Source organism: Calypte anna, chromosome 15 (genome assembly GCF_003957555.1).
Source record: "Calypte anna isolate BGI_N300 chromosome 15, bCalAnn1_v1.p, whole genome shotgun sequence".
NCBI lineage: Eukaryota > Metazoa > Chordata > Aves > Apodiformes > Trochilidae > Calypte > Calypte anna.
This window is the reverse complement of record NC_044261.1, coordinates 9,996,014-10,009,513: the sequence shown is the minus strand read 5'-3', so window position 1 is coordinate 10,009,513 and position 13,500 is coordinate 9,996,014. Positions and strand designations below refer to the sequence as shown.

Sequence of the window (13,500 nt, the reverse complement as noted above, 5' to 3'; positions counted from 1 at the left end):
GGCGCCGGGAGCCCGAGATGGTGGGCGCCGGGGCGCGCGGGGCGCCGCTGCTGCCGCCCTCGTTGCTGCTGCTGGTGCTGCCGCCGCTGCTGCTGCTGCTGCGGGGCGCGGCGGGCGGCCTCGCCGACAGCGTCGTCTGGGCCGTCAATGCGGGCGGCGATGCCCATGTGGACGTGAATGGAATCCACTTCCGCAAGGACCCGCTGGAGGGCCGCGTGGGCCGAGGTGAGGGCGGGGGACATGCCGGTGCCCTGCAGGCGCCTGGCCCGCCGAGGGGGTGTCGGGAGAGCCGCTCTCGGGGTCCGCTCTGCTCCGCCGGGGTCATTGGGTCACGACTCTATCAGCGGGGTTCCGGGACTCTCCCCGACGCTGTCCCGCCTCCCCCGGCCCCGCCGTGGAGGGTCCGTGGGTCTCCCCGCAGGGCTGCGGCGGCCCGGGCAGGCCCGCGGGCGGATTCTGTTCTCCCTAAGCCGCCGAGGGGACAGAGAGGCCCGCGGGGAGCGCCGGCCCAGCCTCCCCACCACCGGGACCGCGGCCACCTTCGTCCTCCCGCCGGACCCGGCCCGGAGCTGCACCCCCTGTTCCCATGGTGGAGGGGGACCCTGGGCCCCGGTGGTGGCGGGATGAGCCCTGCGGCTCCGGTCGGGTTTTCCCGGCCTCGGGCTATGGGGGTTGTGTAATGCCGGAGGGAAAGTCGCTCCTCGAGGGCTGGCGTGGGATTGCGACTGGAAAGGCAATGGGAGCAGTCAGGCTGCCAAACCAGCCGCATGCAGTCGCTTGGCTCCTCGTTTCCCGTTTTCCACTAGAAGACCCCAGATTCCACAGCAAGATCCGCCAATTCGAAGCCCAGCCTCCCGTGCTCCCAGTGCAGTGAGCACATCCTTTGCCTGCTCTGTGCAGCAGAGTCGTTCACTCTGCGGGGTGATGCCTGCCACCGGCAGCCCGGTCCCAGCTGGGAGCTTGCTGGGTGCCCCGGTGCTGGGGCTGGTGAGGGGGAAGGTGCAGCAGGCTGGTCTGCTCCTCTAAGCAGCCGAGTTTCAGTCCTGTCAGGGTTTTCAAGAGGCTGAAGCAGGAGTAGAGACAGATAGGGTATGATTGCGTGCTTTAAGTACTGAATCAGTAAAAGGTTCTGTCTGCCAGTAAGGAAGGATGGATAACCAATGCTGCACTTGCACTTGGGTTACCTTTTCCTACTTTCCATGGAAAAATGCTTAGTTTATATGAATTTTTCCCTGTTTCCGATAACTGGTACACCAAAACTTAGTTGCTTGGCAAGTGTATTGAAAAGTGAGCTCTGCTGAGCAGCTCTTGTCAGTTACAAGTGAGTGATGCAGTGCAGGGAAGATGGTCTATCAGTTGACTTTTATGTCTAACCTTCATTATTTCCATGTAGGATGGTGAGGATTGTCCTATGCCATTCAGCTACTTTGCATATGTGCTGTCCTGGATGGAGATCCGTTTGGGCTCAGGATACAGAGGAGATCACATTTAAACATTAATACTGTTTGTTAGGTGTTTTTCACCCGTGTGGAAAATGTTGCCCCAGTCACACAGGGTGCACTGGTAGCTGTATGTCAGCTTCCCCTTGCAGACCTCTGGTGTATGACTGCACAGAGAATGTCCTTGTGGACTTGAATTTTATTTTTGAGCTGAAGAGAAAAAAGGGTCTGTTTTGAATATACTTTGACATGTTCTTCCTTTGAGGAAAGCCTGTGGTGTCTCCTGAGCAGCAGGCTGTTCCAGTAATCCTGCTTCAGCCAGTGGTGCCAGGCACAGCAGAGGAGACTTTACCCCTTTGAGCTCTCAACTGCTTTTCCATCAATGGCCTTTTATTGCACCATTGTTTCACTTTACTCTGAGTTCCTCTCTGTAGACACGCATGTAATGGCTGCAGCAGAAATATGTGGCTGACTGGGAGGAAACCTAGGGATAGCAGTTTCTGGGCTGTACTGCCTCTAGGCAAATTAAAGCCTTTTTTTCTTCTTCTTCTTATTTTTTTTTCCCCAAGCCCCACTTCAGATGCTGTGCACTAAGGGACAGAATGTGCTGATGGCAATTACAGAACAGCCAGGTGCCAAACACAGTTGAGTCTCAGCTTAGTGCTGCTTGTCCCTTGGTGAGCTACCTGTCCATACACCATGAAATCAAGCTCTCTTCCAGAGCTGTGTCAGCAGATCTCTGACAGACAGGTGACAGATCTTCCTCTCCAGTTACCTTCTTGGCTATTAAATGTAGGCTTTGCTCTGGTAGCTGACTTCTGTGGAGTCCTTGGTTTGCTGTCACTGTAATCTGTATCTGACCAAAAATATCTGTGTGGGAGGACAGGTTAGACTTTTCACTCTGTATTTCTGGTGATTAGAGTCTCCAGTGGTAGTGAGAAGCAGAAGATTGCCTGAGTAGCTGTGTGTGAAACAGGAGACTAAGAGCTGGCATTAATTTCCTCTGGCTCGTTTGCATTGGCTCCGTCTTTGGCAACGTGTGCTGGGTTAGTTCTTGAGTTCACTTGCTTTGTCTTGGCCAATGCAGTGTCTGTTCCCATGGAAATGGGGCTGGAAGTGGCAACTGTCATCAGAGAACTTCTCTAGGATCAACTTCTGACTGAAGTGCCAGTGGGCTGGTGGTACCCACAGCCTCCCCTCCTGTCCCTGCCTTGCTGGGGAGTTACAGGGCTCCCAAGGCACACATCAGTTTGCATTTGTACAGTCAGCCTGTCGCAATAAAATGTCAAGTCAGGTTAGGATCTTTTGAGGGCTGCTGTAGGGGTAGTGAAATAATGACTGAGAAGAGGCAAGTTTTATGATTTCTGTTTTTTTTCTCAGGTATTGTCCTGTTTGGGAATGTTGTTTGGGCCCTTCCCAGTGGGCTGTTCAGATGCCTGCAGATAGCGCCCATTTCAGCTGGGTGACTGTGAGAGCAGCAGCTGATGGAGCTGCTGGTGCTATTGAGACCCTTGTGTATCTTTCTTGCTTCCTTCTTCCTGTCTTCAAGCTAGCAGGTATTGCGTGGCTGTGGTGAGAAGAAAGGGGTTTGTAATATGTCTGATACTTTTCACCCTTCTGCCATTCCCCAGGTTTTCGTTTGAGGAGGGTGACTCTGTAGCCTGATGCCATCGATTGTTAAGCTCAAACCTGTTGAATGAATGAGTCGAGTCAGTCCTACACTGACTGGTTTGGTTCTGTACTCAGTGTTGGTAATTTGGAAACATTGTGAAAATACTCTAGGTGTTTTTCCTCTTTGAAGCAGGAGTCAAGGGCCAGGTTCTTTGGCTCTGTACTCTGTGAAACAGACTCTTCTTTCTGAAACTGAGTTCACTGTCTCTTAGACTGCAGCAGGTCCAGACCTGGTTTTCTACAGGACTTGGCTTCTGCTCCAGTAGTGCCTCCTCCTGGTCAGAGCAAGGAGAGGAGGCAGGTCTGACCAGGGCCTAAGTGCTACAGCCACTTAGGGAGTTAAGCATTCTAGAGTATATAAAGCCTCTCTTCCCTGTACCTCAGAAACTAACCCCTCCTCTTTTTTTTTTTTTTTGCCCTGAAACCCAGCTTCTGACTATGGCATGAAGCTGCCAATCTTGCGCTCCAATGCAGAAGATCAGATTCTGTACCAGACTGAGCGCTACAATGAGGAAACCTTTGGCTATGAAGTTCCCATCAAAGAGGAGGGTGACTACGTGCTGGTGTTGAAGTTTGCAGAGGTCTACTTTGCACAGTCACAACAGAAGGTAAACAACAGCTCCTTGCTTCTCTCTTTGATGTGTGTTCCTGGCTAAGACTGCATGTCCAGGTTGCCTCTGCTGCTCTGCATGCTGGAGAAAGGAGTGAAGTAAGGCACCAATGGTTAACTTAGTTCCTAGAGCTGTCATGGGCTCTGAAACTTGGAGTTCTCCACAGTGGGCCTGGAAAACTGCATTACAAAATTTTCAAACAAATGTGTAACTAAACATAACTAGTGCTAGAATTTTATGATCTGTTTAGGCTGTGCTGGCTTTGAGAGGAAGTGGTTTTGCCTTTTTCCTAACAATTGCTCCCTACCTAACAGCATGCTTGTGCTGGATGAGGTTGAGTCAGGTAAGTGATCTGGGTTAAAAAACCTACTCAAAACAATTTTCATTAATGTAAAAAGACTTGATGCTGGTTCAAACTGATCCTGAAAGCACAGAGTTAAATTCAGCCCGCTTTATTGCTCTTTAGAGCAATAAAATCCACTGCTGAAATCCCTCATGTACAAATGTGGAAGCAGAAGCACGAAGACCTCAAAGCCCTGTGATAAATGGGTAAAGAAATGGTGTGTGTTGTAGTCTGGCTTCCCCCTGATTCCATCAGCTTCTTCAGAGCCCCACTCCTTAACGCTGTGCTGCCTTCCTGCCAGAAAAATATTTCAGAGAATAAAACTGGTGGGGCTGGCTTACAAAAAGCAGCCTCAGATTAAACGGAAGGGCTGAGGCATCTTTGGTTCCTCTTCCTTCATGTGGTTGTGCTGGGATTCCCCAGGTGCTGAGTGAAGTTTGAGTCATTACAGCCCTTAGGAGGACTTTCACTCTGAATTCACAGATGTGGTTAGCAGTTCAACATTTTACCTGCTTCAAACCCTGTGTACCTCACCAGCTTGTTTCCTCTTCTCTGCTGCAGGCTGTTAGTTAGAAATGGCTTAACTCCCTACGGTGTGGTGTGCCTGGTAGGAGCAAGTCTCCAGGCAGTAGGTGAAAGAAAGTTGTGAAAGAAAAATATAAATAAACCAGAATAAGATTGCCCTGTCCTCAGTTCTACATCAGCATATGTAGAGGTTATTTTAAAAGCTGAAGTCAGATTTCAGGGTATTTGAAAGCAATATAAATGCCTCCGTGTCTGTACTTTTGGCTGGTTTTGGGCTCTGCATCCTTCCCAAGGGAGTGGTGCCTGTGTGGTGGGAAGTGCCTTCTGCAATGCTTTCTGGTCCTGAGTGCAAAAGAGACCTTTCTTGTTCTGTTCCCATCTCAACTGTCATGTTCCTGAATCTCTTCTGACACTGCCATTTCTTCCACCCTGAAGGTATTTGATGTTCGCTTGAATGGCCACGTGGTGGTGAAGGACTTGGACATTTTTGACAGAGTTGGACACAGCACAGCTCATGATGAGATCATTCCCATGAGTATCAAAAAGGGAAAATTGAGTGTCCAGGGAGAGGTTTCCACGTTCACAGGGAAGCTCCACATTGAGTTTGTAAAGGTATTATGCTTTGATGAGCAGAGCCCTGATCTTCCTTTCCTCCTTCTTTCCCAAACATGTGATGCAGCTGTTTGTGTGGGGAGGTGAGGTGATGGTAGGTGGGGGGAATATTTCTTTCTTCAAAGCTACAGCACTGATTTCCTTCCTTGCTTTCTCTAGGGCTACTATGACAATCCAAAAATCTGTGCCCTATACATTCTGCAAGGAACAGTGGAAGGTAAGCACAGTTTTTGAGCCAGAAAACTCGTCCCTCTTGGAGAGCAGCCTGTTGCTTCTCAGACCATGAGATCATAGCTTTTGCTGACCCACCTCTGCCAAAACTGTTTATCTTTCAGCAAGTTCCCACAGAGTGCAGCTGCAGAATGAAATAGGTGTGTAGTGTTCTACTCCTCCAAGTGCACAAAGCTGCATCATTTTTGGAATAAGAAGAATCAGTTTGGTTCTGAAGTTCCTGTGTATGGGGTAGAGAAGAAGGGAACACATGGCCAGTCTTACCTTATAGCTACAGCTACCAGCTGTAGATAAATTCCCTCTGGCCTTGAATGTGAGCAGCAGCCCTAGAGACAAGTAATTTACAGAGATCTTTTAGGTAGTAGTTATGTGTTTCTTACCTGGAGCTTTGTTTACCTTCTTAGCTTGAGGACAAGGTATTTCCTTAGGATAGCAGTGGAGAGCGCTAGAAAAGTCCATAACTTTTTATCATCTTCTTTATAAGTCTGTGCTGGAGTTTGAGCCCTTCTAGCTCCTGAACAAGGGAGGTTCAGGACCATGGCATCACTTTGCTTTACTACTGGACAGGCTACTCCTGTTTCTGGAGTGCTCTGGCCATGGTGATGTGGTGTCAGGTGTCCTGTTGCTGTTGTGCATGCTGGATCTGGAAGAGAGGAATGGGGTGGCCTGGGTGATTAGTTAGGTTACATCCTGCTCCCTTGCAACCTTTTGTCTTGTCCAACAGATGTTCCAAAGCTGCAGCCGCACCCGGGTCTGGAGAAAAAAGAGGAAGATGATGATGAAGATGAATATGATGAAGGCTCCAGTGTTAAAAAACAGGCAAATAAGAACCGGGTTCAGTCAGGCCCACGCACACCAAACCCCTATGCCTCGGACAACAGCAGCCTCATGTTTCCTATACTGGTGGCCTTTGGTGTCTTCATTCCAACCCTCTTCTGCCTCTGCAGATTGTGAGAGCAAGCCCCACAGAGCATCAGCCCAGGGGCTGGGAGGGAAGGAGTTGGACCAAACACAGTTGCTTTCAATTTCTCCATATTGTTCATAATTTAAGGAAAAGAAAAAAAAAGAAAAAGAAAAAAGATTAAAAAAAAAGATGATTCATTTGGAATGAATAGCAGGTCCAGGTAAGAAGGAGCTTACCTTCCCCTTGCCAGCAAGCAGCAAGGCCCTTGCACCATGTGCAGCCTCCAATCCTCCCTGGGGCATCCAAGAGTAAAACGAGTCCTCGTTTTCTGTGTATGGGGCTGTTGGAAGGTGATGCTAGCAGAGAAAGCCACGTGCTGCAAGATCTCTGCCTTTACAGGGTGGAATGCGGTTCCTTGAGCAGGGAAGCAGCTCCTAAAGACAGCCCTGGGTACACGTTTTGTCCAGGAGCTCAGAAGTGTTGTGCTGTTGGGTTACTAAGGACTATGGAGGATGGAGCCTGGCTCAGCATCTCCCTGAATGCGTGCAACACAATGTATGGTACTCACCTGCATAAAGACACCAAGACTCCAGCTAGCAGCTCAGCTGCTGTGGAGAGGTTCCCCTCCCAGGAGTGCAAACTGCACCAGGAGCAGAAGGATTTAACTGGCCTGATTGTGCTGCACCGGTTAGGAGAGACTTTCCTAGTCTGGCAATTGTAACGTTAGATCCATTGCAGAGGGATTCTGCTGTAGCCTGTGAAAGGCTGATGTTGTTAGCATCTGATCAGATGCACTTGTTTTCTGTATTGATTATGGCTTTTGTTTCCTTTAATATTCTTTTATTTTCAAGGTTTAATTTTAAGCCCGGTTCCTTGTTTTGCCATTTATAGCAAGTGATCTCTTCTTTAGAAGAAGCTGAGAATCAGAGAGAAGGTTCTGGACTTGTTCCTTGGCCTTCCCAGCAGTTAGCTTTCCTCCCTTGTCCTGGAACTGTGAACAACCTGTGCTGTAGGACAGAGCAGAGCAACCTCATGGGTGCTCTCTATGAGTGCTCATTCCCTGTCGTAGGCACCAGGCCTGCCAGCAGTGGAAATGCAGTGGAGTTGGTTGATGTCTTCAGTTAGCTCAGCCTTTTGCTTGTCAAAGCCCTGTGGTGAAGGGGCAGATGTCCAGCATTTCAGTACTGTAGAGGAAGATGGTTTGTTGCCCTCCAGAGAACTGGAATCATAGACTGGCCTAGGTTGGAGGGGCCCATAATCTGCTCCAACCTCCCTTCCTTGGGCAGGGACAGCTCTCAGCTAGACAGGGTTACTCAAGGTCTCATCCAGCTTGGCCTTGAACACCTCCAGGAAGGGGGCATATACATCTCTGCTCAATCTGTTCAAAAATCTCGCTCCAGCAGAACGCTGGAGACAAAGTCACCTGCTTGCTCCTGGGGATATTTCTGCAGGAGACTTCTGTTTCCACACGCAGAGTTTGTGCCAGCAGAGCAAAAGCCCTCTCTGCTCCTGCTGATCCAGAGCTGCCTTCCCATGGTCTTGGCCTCTGATGTGTTTAGCATTTCTGGGTGGCAGGAGCATGATCTGGCCCAGTTATGGTTGGGTTCTTTTGGATCAGCTTTAATTCTGGTGAGCTGTGTGCTTGCAGAACACTTTACCTCATGCTGTCTCTGTTCTTGGAAGTGCTCTCTCCATCCAGAGCAGTTGGACCGAGCAGTGTCCTCTGTGCTGCTGTTCCCTGGGCCTGAGTTTTCTGAGTGGTTTTTTTGTGTGTTTGATCCCTAGCAGTGTCTCAGTCTTTCTGAAAAGGGTCAGCAGAACTCCCTAGTTTCTGGAAATTGGAGGAGCAGCCTTTCTGCTCAGCTTGGCCCAAACAGCTGAAGTCTTTACTTCCCTCTAACCCTTAAGCTGTGATATGGGCTGTCAGCTCCTGAGCTCCAGAACTGGAGTTGGGGGCAGGTGTCAGAGCACTGAGCCCTTGCCTTTCTGATCACTGCTGTAGCCCTGACCCTAATTCTTTGTCTGTGAGCTAAAAAGCAAGCACTAGGACCTTAATTACCTCCTCTCCAATTACATGAGTGGTAACAGTCATTTTGGGAGAAGCAAGAGGGTCCTTGCCTCACTGGAACAAGAACCTGTGCTTTAGGGGGAGCAGATCTTAAGAACAGATCTTAGGATGAAAAGGTGGCCAGCTTGACGTTGTCTGCTTCATCTGCTGCTAAAATTCTAGTACTTATAAAACTCCTATAAAATATGAACTCTGTTTTGTTTGGTAGTGGTGCCTGCAAAGATTCTGCAGTTTTTAGGATTGTTACTAGAGCATGGAGACATTTAGATCTTATCAGTTTTGAGAAGCATAAACTGCTGATTTGTTAAGCAAAGAACCTGGGCTTGAAAGTAGGCTTCTCTGTGAGGAGCTGTTTTCCTCCAGGCCTTTTAGATTGCATTTTATTTGAGCATCCTTGAAGCAAGGAATTACTCAGTTTCTTGTGGCTCACCCAGGAATCTCTGCACCTTGACTAGCATGAGAGAAAGGGTGTGCATTTAGGTGTGCAGAAGTTGGAGACAAGATTTCTGCCTCTCCTGGCAGCTAGGGCATCGATTTGGTGCCATCATCTGCCCTAAGGCAAAGCTGTGCAGGGTGTGATCTGTTATGTTCCAGTTGCTCAGTTCAAATGAATTTGTCTTATTTGAATAAGAATAGGGAGTAAGAATAGTTCATCCTTCATGTCTTCGGTTTAGTTGGTTTTGGTTTTATGCATCTCTGTCTCTACAAAGCTGGTGGTTGAGGGGTTCCTGGCCCTGTCATAGTGCTGTGTAATCTTCCTTGTTCATGGGCTTCCAGGTTTGCCTTGGAAGGAGCCTTCAAACAAAGAATGTGGGAACACCAGAGGATGGTAGAGGTTAAGGAGTCAGCATCTGGCTGGGAGTGGCATACTCAGGCTGGCTCCCCTTGTCATCTCTTGGCATCTGCAAGCCAGCTAAATGGGCACAGTGAGTACCTGGGACTGACCAGGGAAAGAAAGTTTAGGTTGGCTGTAGCTTTCCACCATAGGTGTTTGTGGGAATGTCGAAGATGCTGTTTAACTGAGACCAGTTAGAGACAAGCCTGTTTGTGCTTTGTGACAGCCAGCATCAAACAGATGAAGTGCATGTCCCTGTGCAGCTGTGTGGGGAGCTGGGTCAGAACAGACCCTGGCTTGAATTGTGAAGCAGTTGTGTAGAGAGGGCAGATAAGACAGTTTATTAAAGCTTCCCCTTGAAAAAGGGAAGATGACACCATTGATCTCATTTTTGGGCCTGGATCCAGCCTCAGGGTGGTAGTTCCAAAGTCTGCTTTAACTACCCTGTCATCAGCTCCTCCTTTTGTACCTTAAAGCCAGGCCATTTTCCCCTTCTCTTTGTGTGACTAGAACAACAGCTCTGACCCTTTTTGAGTGTCCCAGGTGGCAGTGAGCAGAAAGCCAAATTAATTCCTGTCTCTTTTTCGTGCCTTCCTCACAGGCTTTGAATGAAAGTCTATTTGAAGAAGCTTCTCTTTTTTAAGGAGCTTCAGAGTTGTTTTTCTTTTTCCCCAAGGGACAGGCATTCCCTGCCCCTGTGATCAACTGGGAACTGTCTTGATGTCCCTGGATGCCAGCTCCAGAAGTCACAGCTGAAGCAGGGAGCTGCACATATCTTTGGTTCCAGCCCTGGAGGTCAATGGGGAAAAAACCTAGCAGGGCACAGAACTGGAAGAGCTCCTTCAGGTCTGGTCTCCCCTAGAAATCTCCCAAAGGCAGGATGGAGAACTTCCAGACAGTCTGGTGCCTGTGTGTCTGCAATGAGTCACAGCTGGGTCCTGGTTGTTGTGTGGTGTTTACAGCTTCTGTGTGCAGTGTGGTTTGGGGTCCTGTATCCCAGCTCACTCACCAAGGGCTTGACCCACACTGTTTGGGTTTGAACAGGTAAGAGACTTGTGCTTTGTGCCTTGGTCTACCTTTAAGTTGAAATGGGATTTGCTATAGTCAGGAACATGGAAGCCTGGGCTCAACAGGCCTGTCTGTGGTAGAAAACAGAAGGAGGAGGGAGAGGAGCAGCAGAGCAGCATCAGCACTTGATGTGAGAGATTTGGAGCAGCTGTGAAGTACCAAGTGTTTCAGGCTGTTTGGTGCTCAAGTATGGGAGAGATCTGTCGGCTTCTTGCACTTATGTGACAGGGAGGGAAATATCCTTGCTCAGAATCCAAGGGAAATGGGAGCTGGGCCAGCACTGAGCTAATTTACCTACTGGCTCTTCTGCATCTCCATAACAAATGCCAAAGTCTAATACAATTCAAGGATGCTTTTTTTAACGTCGGCCTGGTTCCACCAGTCTGTCCTCACTGGCTGGTCTCAAATGGGCTCAGACAAGTATTCTCAGTGGCACAAACACAACACCAGGCTGGAGCTGTGAAGGCTCAGAGGGGTGATTATATGAATGTGCTGCACCCTTGCTTCATACACTGCCCAGCGGGGCTGGGGTGTGTGCCTTTCACCTTGGATCCAAACAGATTTGTCCCAGGAGTATAGGAGCAACTGAACTGAAATGGTGCTGGGCTGGGTGGGAGAGGTGAAGGCAGGTCCATGTCTTCTGGGACTCTGGCTTGCTCAGAGTTTATTGCTGTATATTAAATACTATTTTTGGAGACTGGGGGGAAAGATGTGGGAGGGGGAGGGATGTGGTGGCACTGTCCCCAGGCATATCAGTGGGATGCTACTGCAGGTTATTGATAGGTTTTGATATTTTTTTCCCCCCAAAAAGAGCTTTATTAAAAAAAAAAGTAAAAATAATAACGAAACAGAAGTGCTTTCCTCCCTCCTAGAATAGTGCTAGATTATTGGAAAATATGAATAATCTTTTGCAAGCATTAAGGTCTCTGCTAAAGAGTTTGTGTGATGGAGTTTTCAAGGCAAGGAGCAAATTACAGCTTGAACCAGTTTAACTGGGGAGGGTGTGAATGTGGGAAATGTGGGATCTCTGCCCTGGAGTTGTTTCCAGTCACATGTAGTGAGGATGTGCTTGCCTCTGCTACCAGGGCTGTTCTGTGAGCTCAGGCCCTGGAGTGAAGCTGTGTCTGGAAACTTGCTGCCAAGTGGGGTCTTGAATTTTTTGTGGTTTCCATGGGGTCTTTGTGTGTTCAGGGCTTTCTCATTTGAGAAACAGGCAGGTTGGTAAAGCAGCCTTGGAGAACCTGAGAGCAGAGGCAGGATTTGTGCTTTGTGGCAGGAGGCAGTAGCCAGTACTGTGAAATGCTGGGCAGGTGACAGTGAAGTTTGGATCCCATCATGGTAGCAGCTTATAACATTGGCAGATGGTCCTACTGCTCTGTAGTTCCTGGCTGTATAGTGCCTGGGATGCTTGGAAATGCTGCTGGCATTGAGGACCCATCACAAACTACTTGAAGTTGCAGGCCCAAGTTGTCTGTAATGGCTCAGCAGTGTGGGGAGAGATCTCCATCTGTACTTGTTGCCAGTAGCAAGGGGTCTTTAGGGAGGATTTTTTATTTTACTGACCATTGCTTTGTGTTATAACAACTTGCAGTGACATTTTTTTAGTTTGATTTGCAGCAAGCTTGTGCCCTGGGTGAAAAGCACAGATGCCTATTTCTGATTGCATTGGCTTTGCAGGGACTAGTTTGGGGGGAAAAGATGTGTGTGGGTGGGTTATTTTATTTTTGGTACATGGTAGCAGTTTTATTTTTTAATTTCCCCAGGATGTTCGGTCGAGGGAATGTTCTGAAATCTACTGCCTGGCGATTTTAACCAGCAGTGTGTTAAAGGAAAATAAAACAGAATTATATTGTCACTTGGGTGAGGTGGTCCCTCTTTTCTAGTGGTGGAGGAGCCCCCTCTGCCTTGTGCCCGTGGCTGGGGCTGGTGGCACTGCGGGCTGGAGGTGCAGTTTGCGATCCCACCACTGCTGCATCCTGGAGCCTCTCCCTGCCGCTGCCTGCCTGCCTCCGGTACAGCTCTGCTGCTCTCTTGCTGGTTTTCTTGGGTGATTTCAGTGCAAGTTGAACGGTTCAACATCCTCTTAGAAGTGTTGATAATGGACTTTGTTGCTTCCTGCTCAGGTCAGGAGTACCAGAGATGTAATCAGCTTTCTGAGGTTTTGCAAGCTGCCCTGATTTCAGATTGAATCTGTGTCAGAGGTGGTCAGAAGGGTCTGTAGCTGGAGCAGAGAGAAGGTGGCACCTTCCTCCTCTAGGTGCCTGCTCTTAGGTGATAAGGTACTTCAGAGCCCTGGTCTGCCTTTTCTAGGGCAAGGGCTGGAGGGACTGAACCTCATCTGCCATGGAGGATTTGGGAGCACTGGCATGGACAGGCTTGTTTGAAATAGCATTTGGTTGGCAGTAGCAGGCGTGTGCTGCTTACAAACAGCAGCAAACGTCACTAACCACTGCTCTGAATCTGTTTCCAGTCATCTTGAGCGTGTTGAGTGTTGGCAGGAGCCTGAAAAGAGGACGCAAGATGTTTCTTGTTCTTACCTCAGTTCCCTGAATGGCTGGAGGTGACTCTCAGGGGCTCTTCAGTGCCTACTGCAGGCTGGTGGGTTGAAGAAATGTGTCCTTTCTTCGGTGTGATGCTCCTGGGACCTCCCTAGTCCCTCGTGCCAGACTCAGGAGACTCATCTGACCTCTGCCACTGTCACACGGAGCCCGGGGTGGGGGTGACAGTGCCACAGCTGTGAGTCTGGCTGGCCCCGGGAGAGCCTCGCAGGGTACAGGTACACCCTGGGCGACTGTTCTCGGGGCACACAGTCTTGTTACTGTTCCTGCCCCTGTCTGTGTCTCAGCTCCCTGGGGACAGCAGCTGGGGCGTGTGTGCCATGGATGGCATCCCCTTGCTGACACCGCGCCGACTCGTAGCTGCTTCCTGAAAAGCGCTTGTCACCATTCCTTAAAAAGACCAGGGCTCTCTGGGGGACACCGCTCTCTGTAATTACCCACTACACTGCGGGATTCAGACCGTGATCTAATTAACGGGAGACCCGGGTGCCCCCGCTGCGCAGCGAAGCGCGCATCTCCCGCCTCCTGGGTGCTGCCGGCGCCGGGGACAGCTGGAGGGGTGCTGCTGGGTGCGGGGGTGGGTGCTTTTGTTTGGGTTTTGTGTCTCTCTTCCCCAGGTAACTCCTAGCTCTTCC

General features: G+C 49.5%; 1 protein-coding gene across 1 annotated transcript; it reads left to right on the top strand.

The window, feature by feature from the left end:
• On the top strand, positions 1 to 11,127 carry MLEC (malectin). Its single transcript, XM_030460425.1, has 5 exons — positions 1 to 225; positions 3,540 to 3,718; positions 5,025 to 5,201; positions 5,361 to 5,418; positions 6,157 to 11,127. The coding sequence occupies exons 1-5, from the start codon at positions 18 to 20 to the stop codon at positions 6,384 to 6,386; spliced, it is 852 nt and encodes a 283-aa protein (XP_030316285.1). The 5' UTR covers positions 1 to 17; the 3' UTR covers positions 6,387 to 11,127.
• Positions 11,128 to 13,500: the final 2,373 nt, after the last annotated feature.

Coding starts and splice junctions, on each gene's coding strand:
- MLEC (XM_030460425.1), top strand. CDS start 18: ATGGTGGGCGCCGGGGCGCGCGGGGCGCCGCTGCTGCCGCCCTCGTTG. Junction 226..3,539: donor GGAGGGCCGCGTGGGCCGAG/GTGAGGGCGGGG, acceptor CCTGAAACCCAG/CTTCTGACTATGGCATGAAG. Junction 5,202..5,360: donor TCCACATTGAGTTTGTAAAG/GTATTATGCTTT, acceptor TGCTTTCTCTAG/GGCTACTATGACAATCCAAA.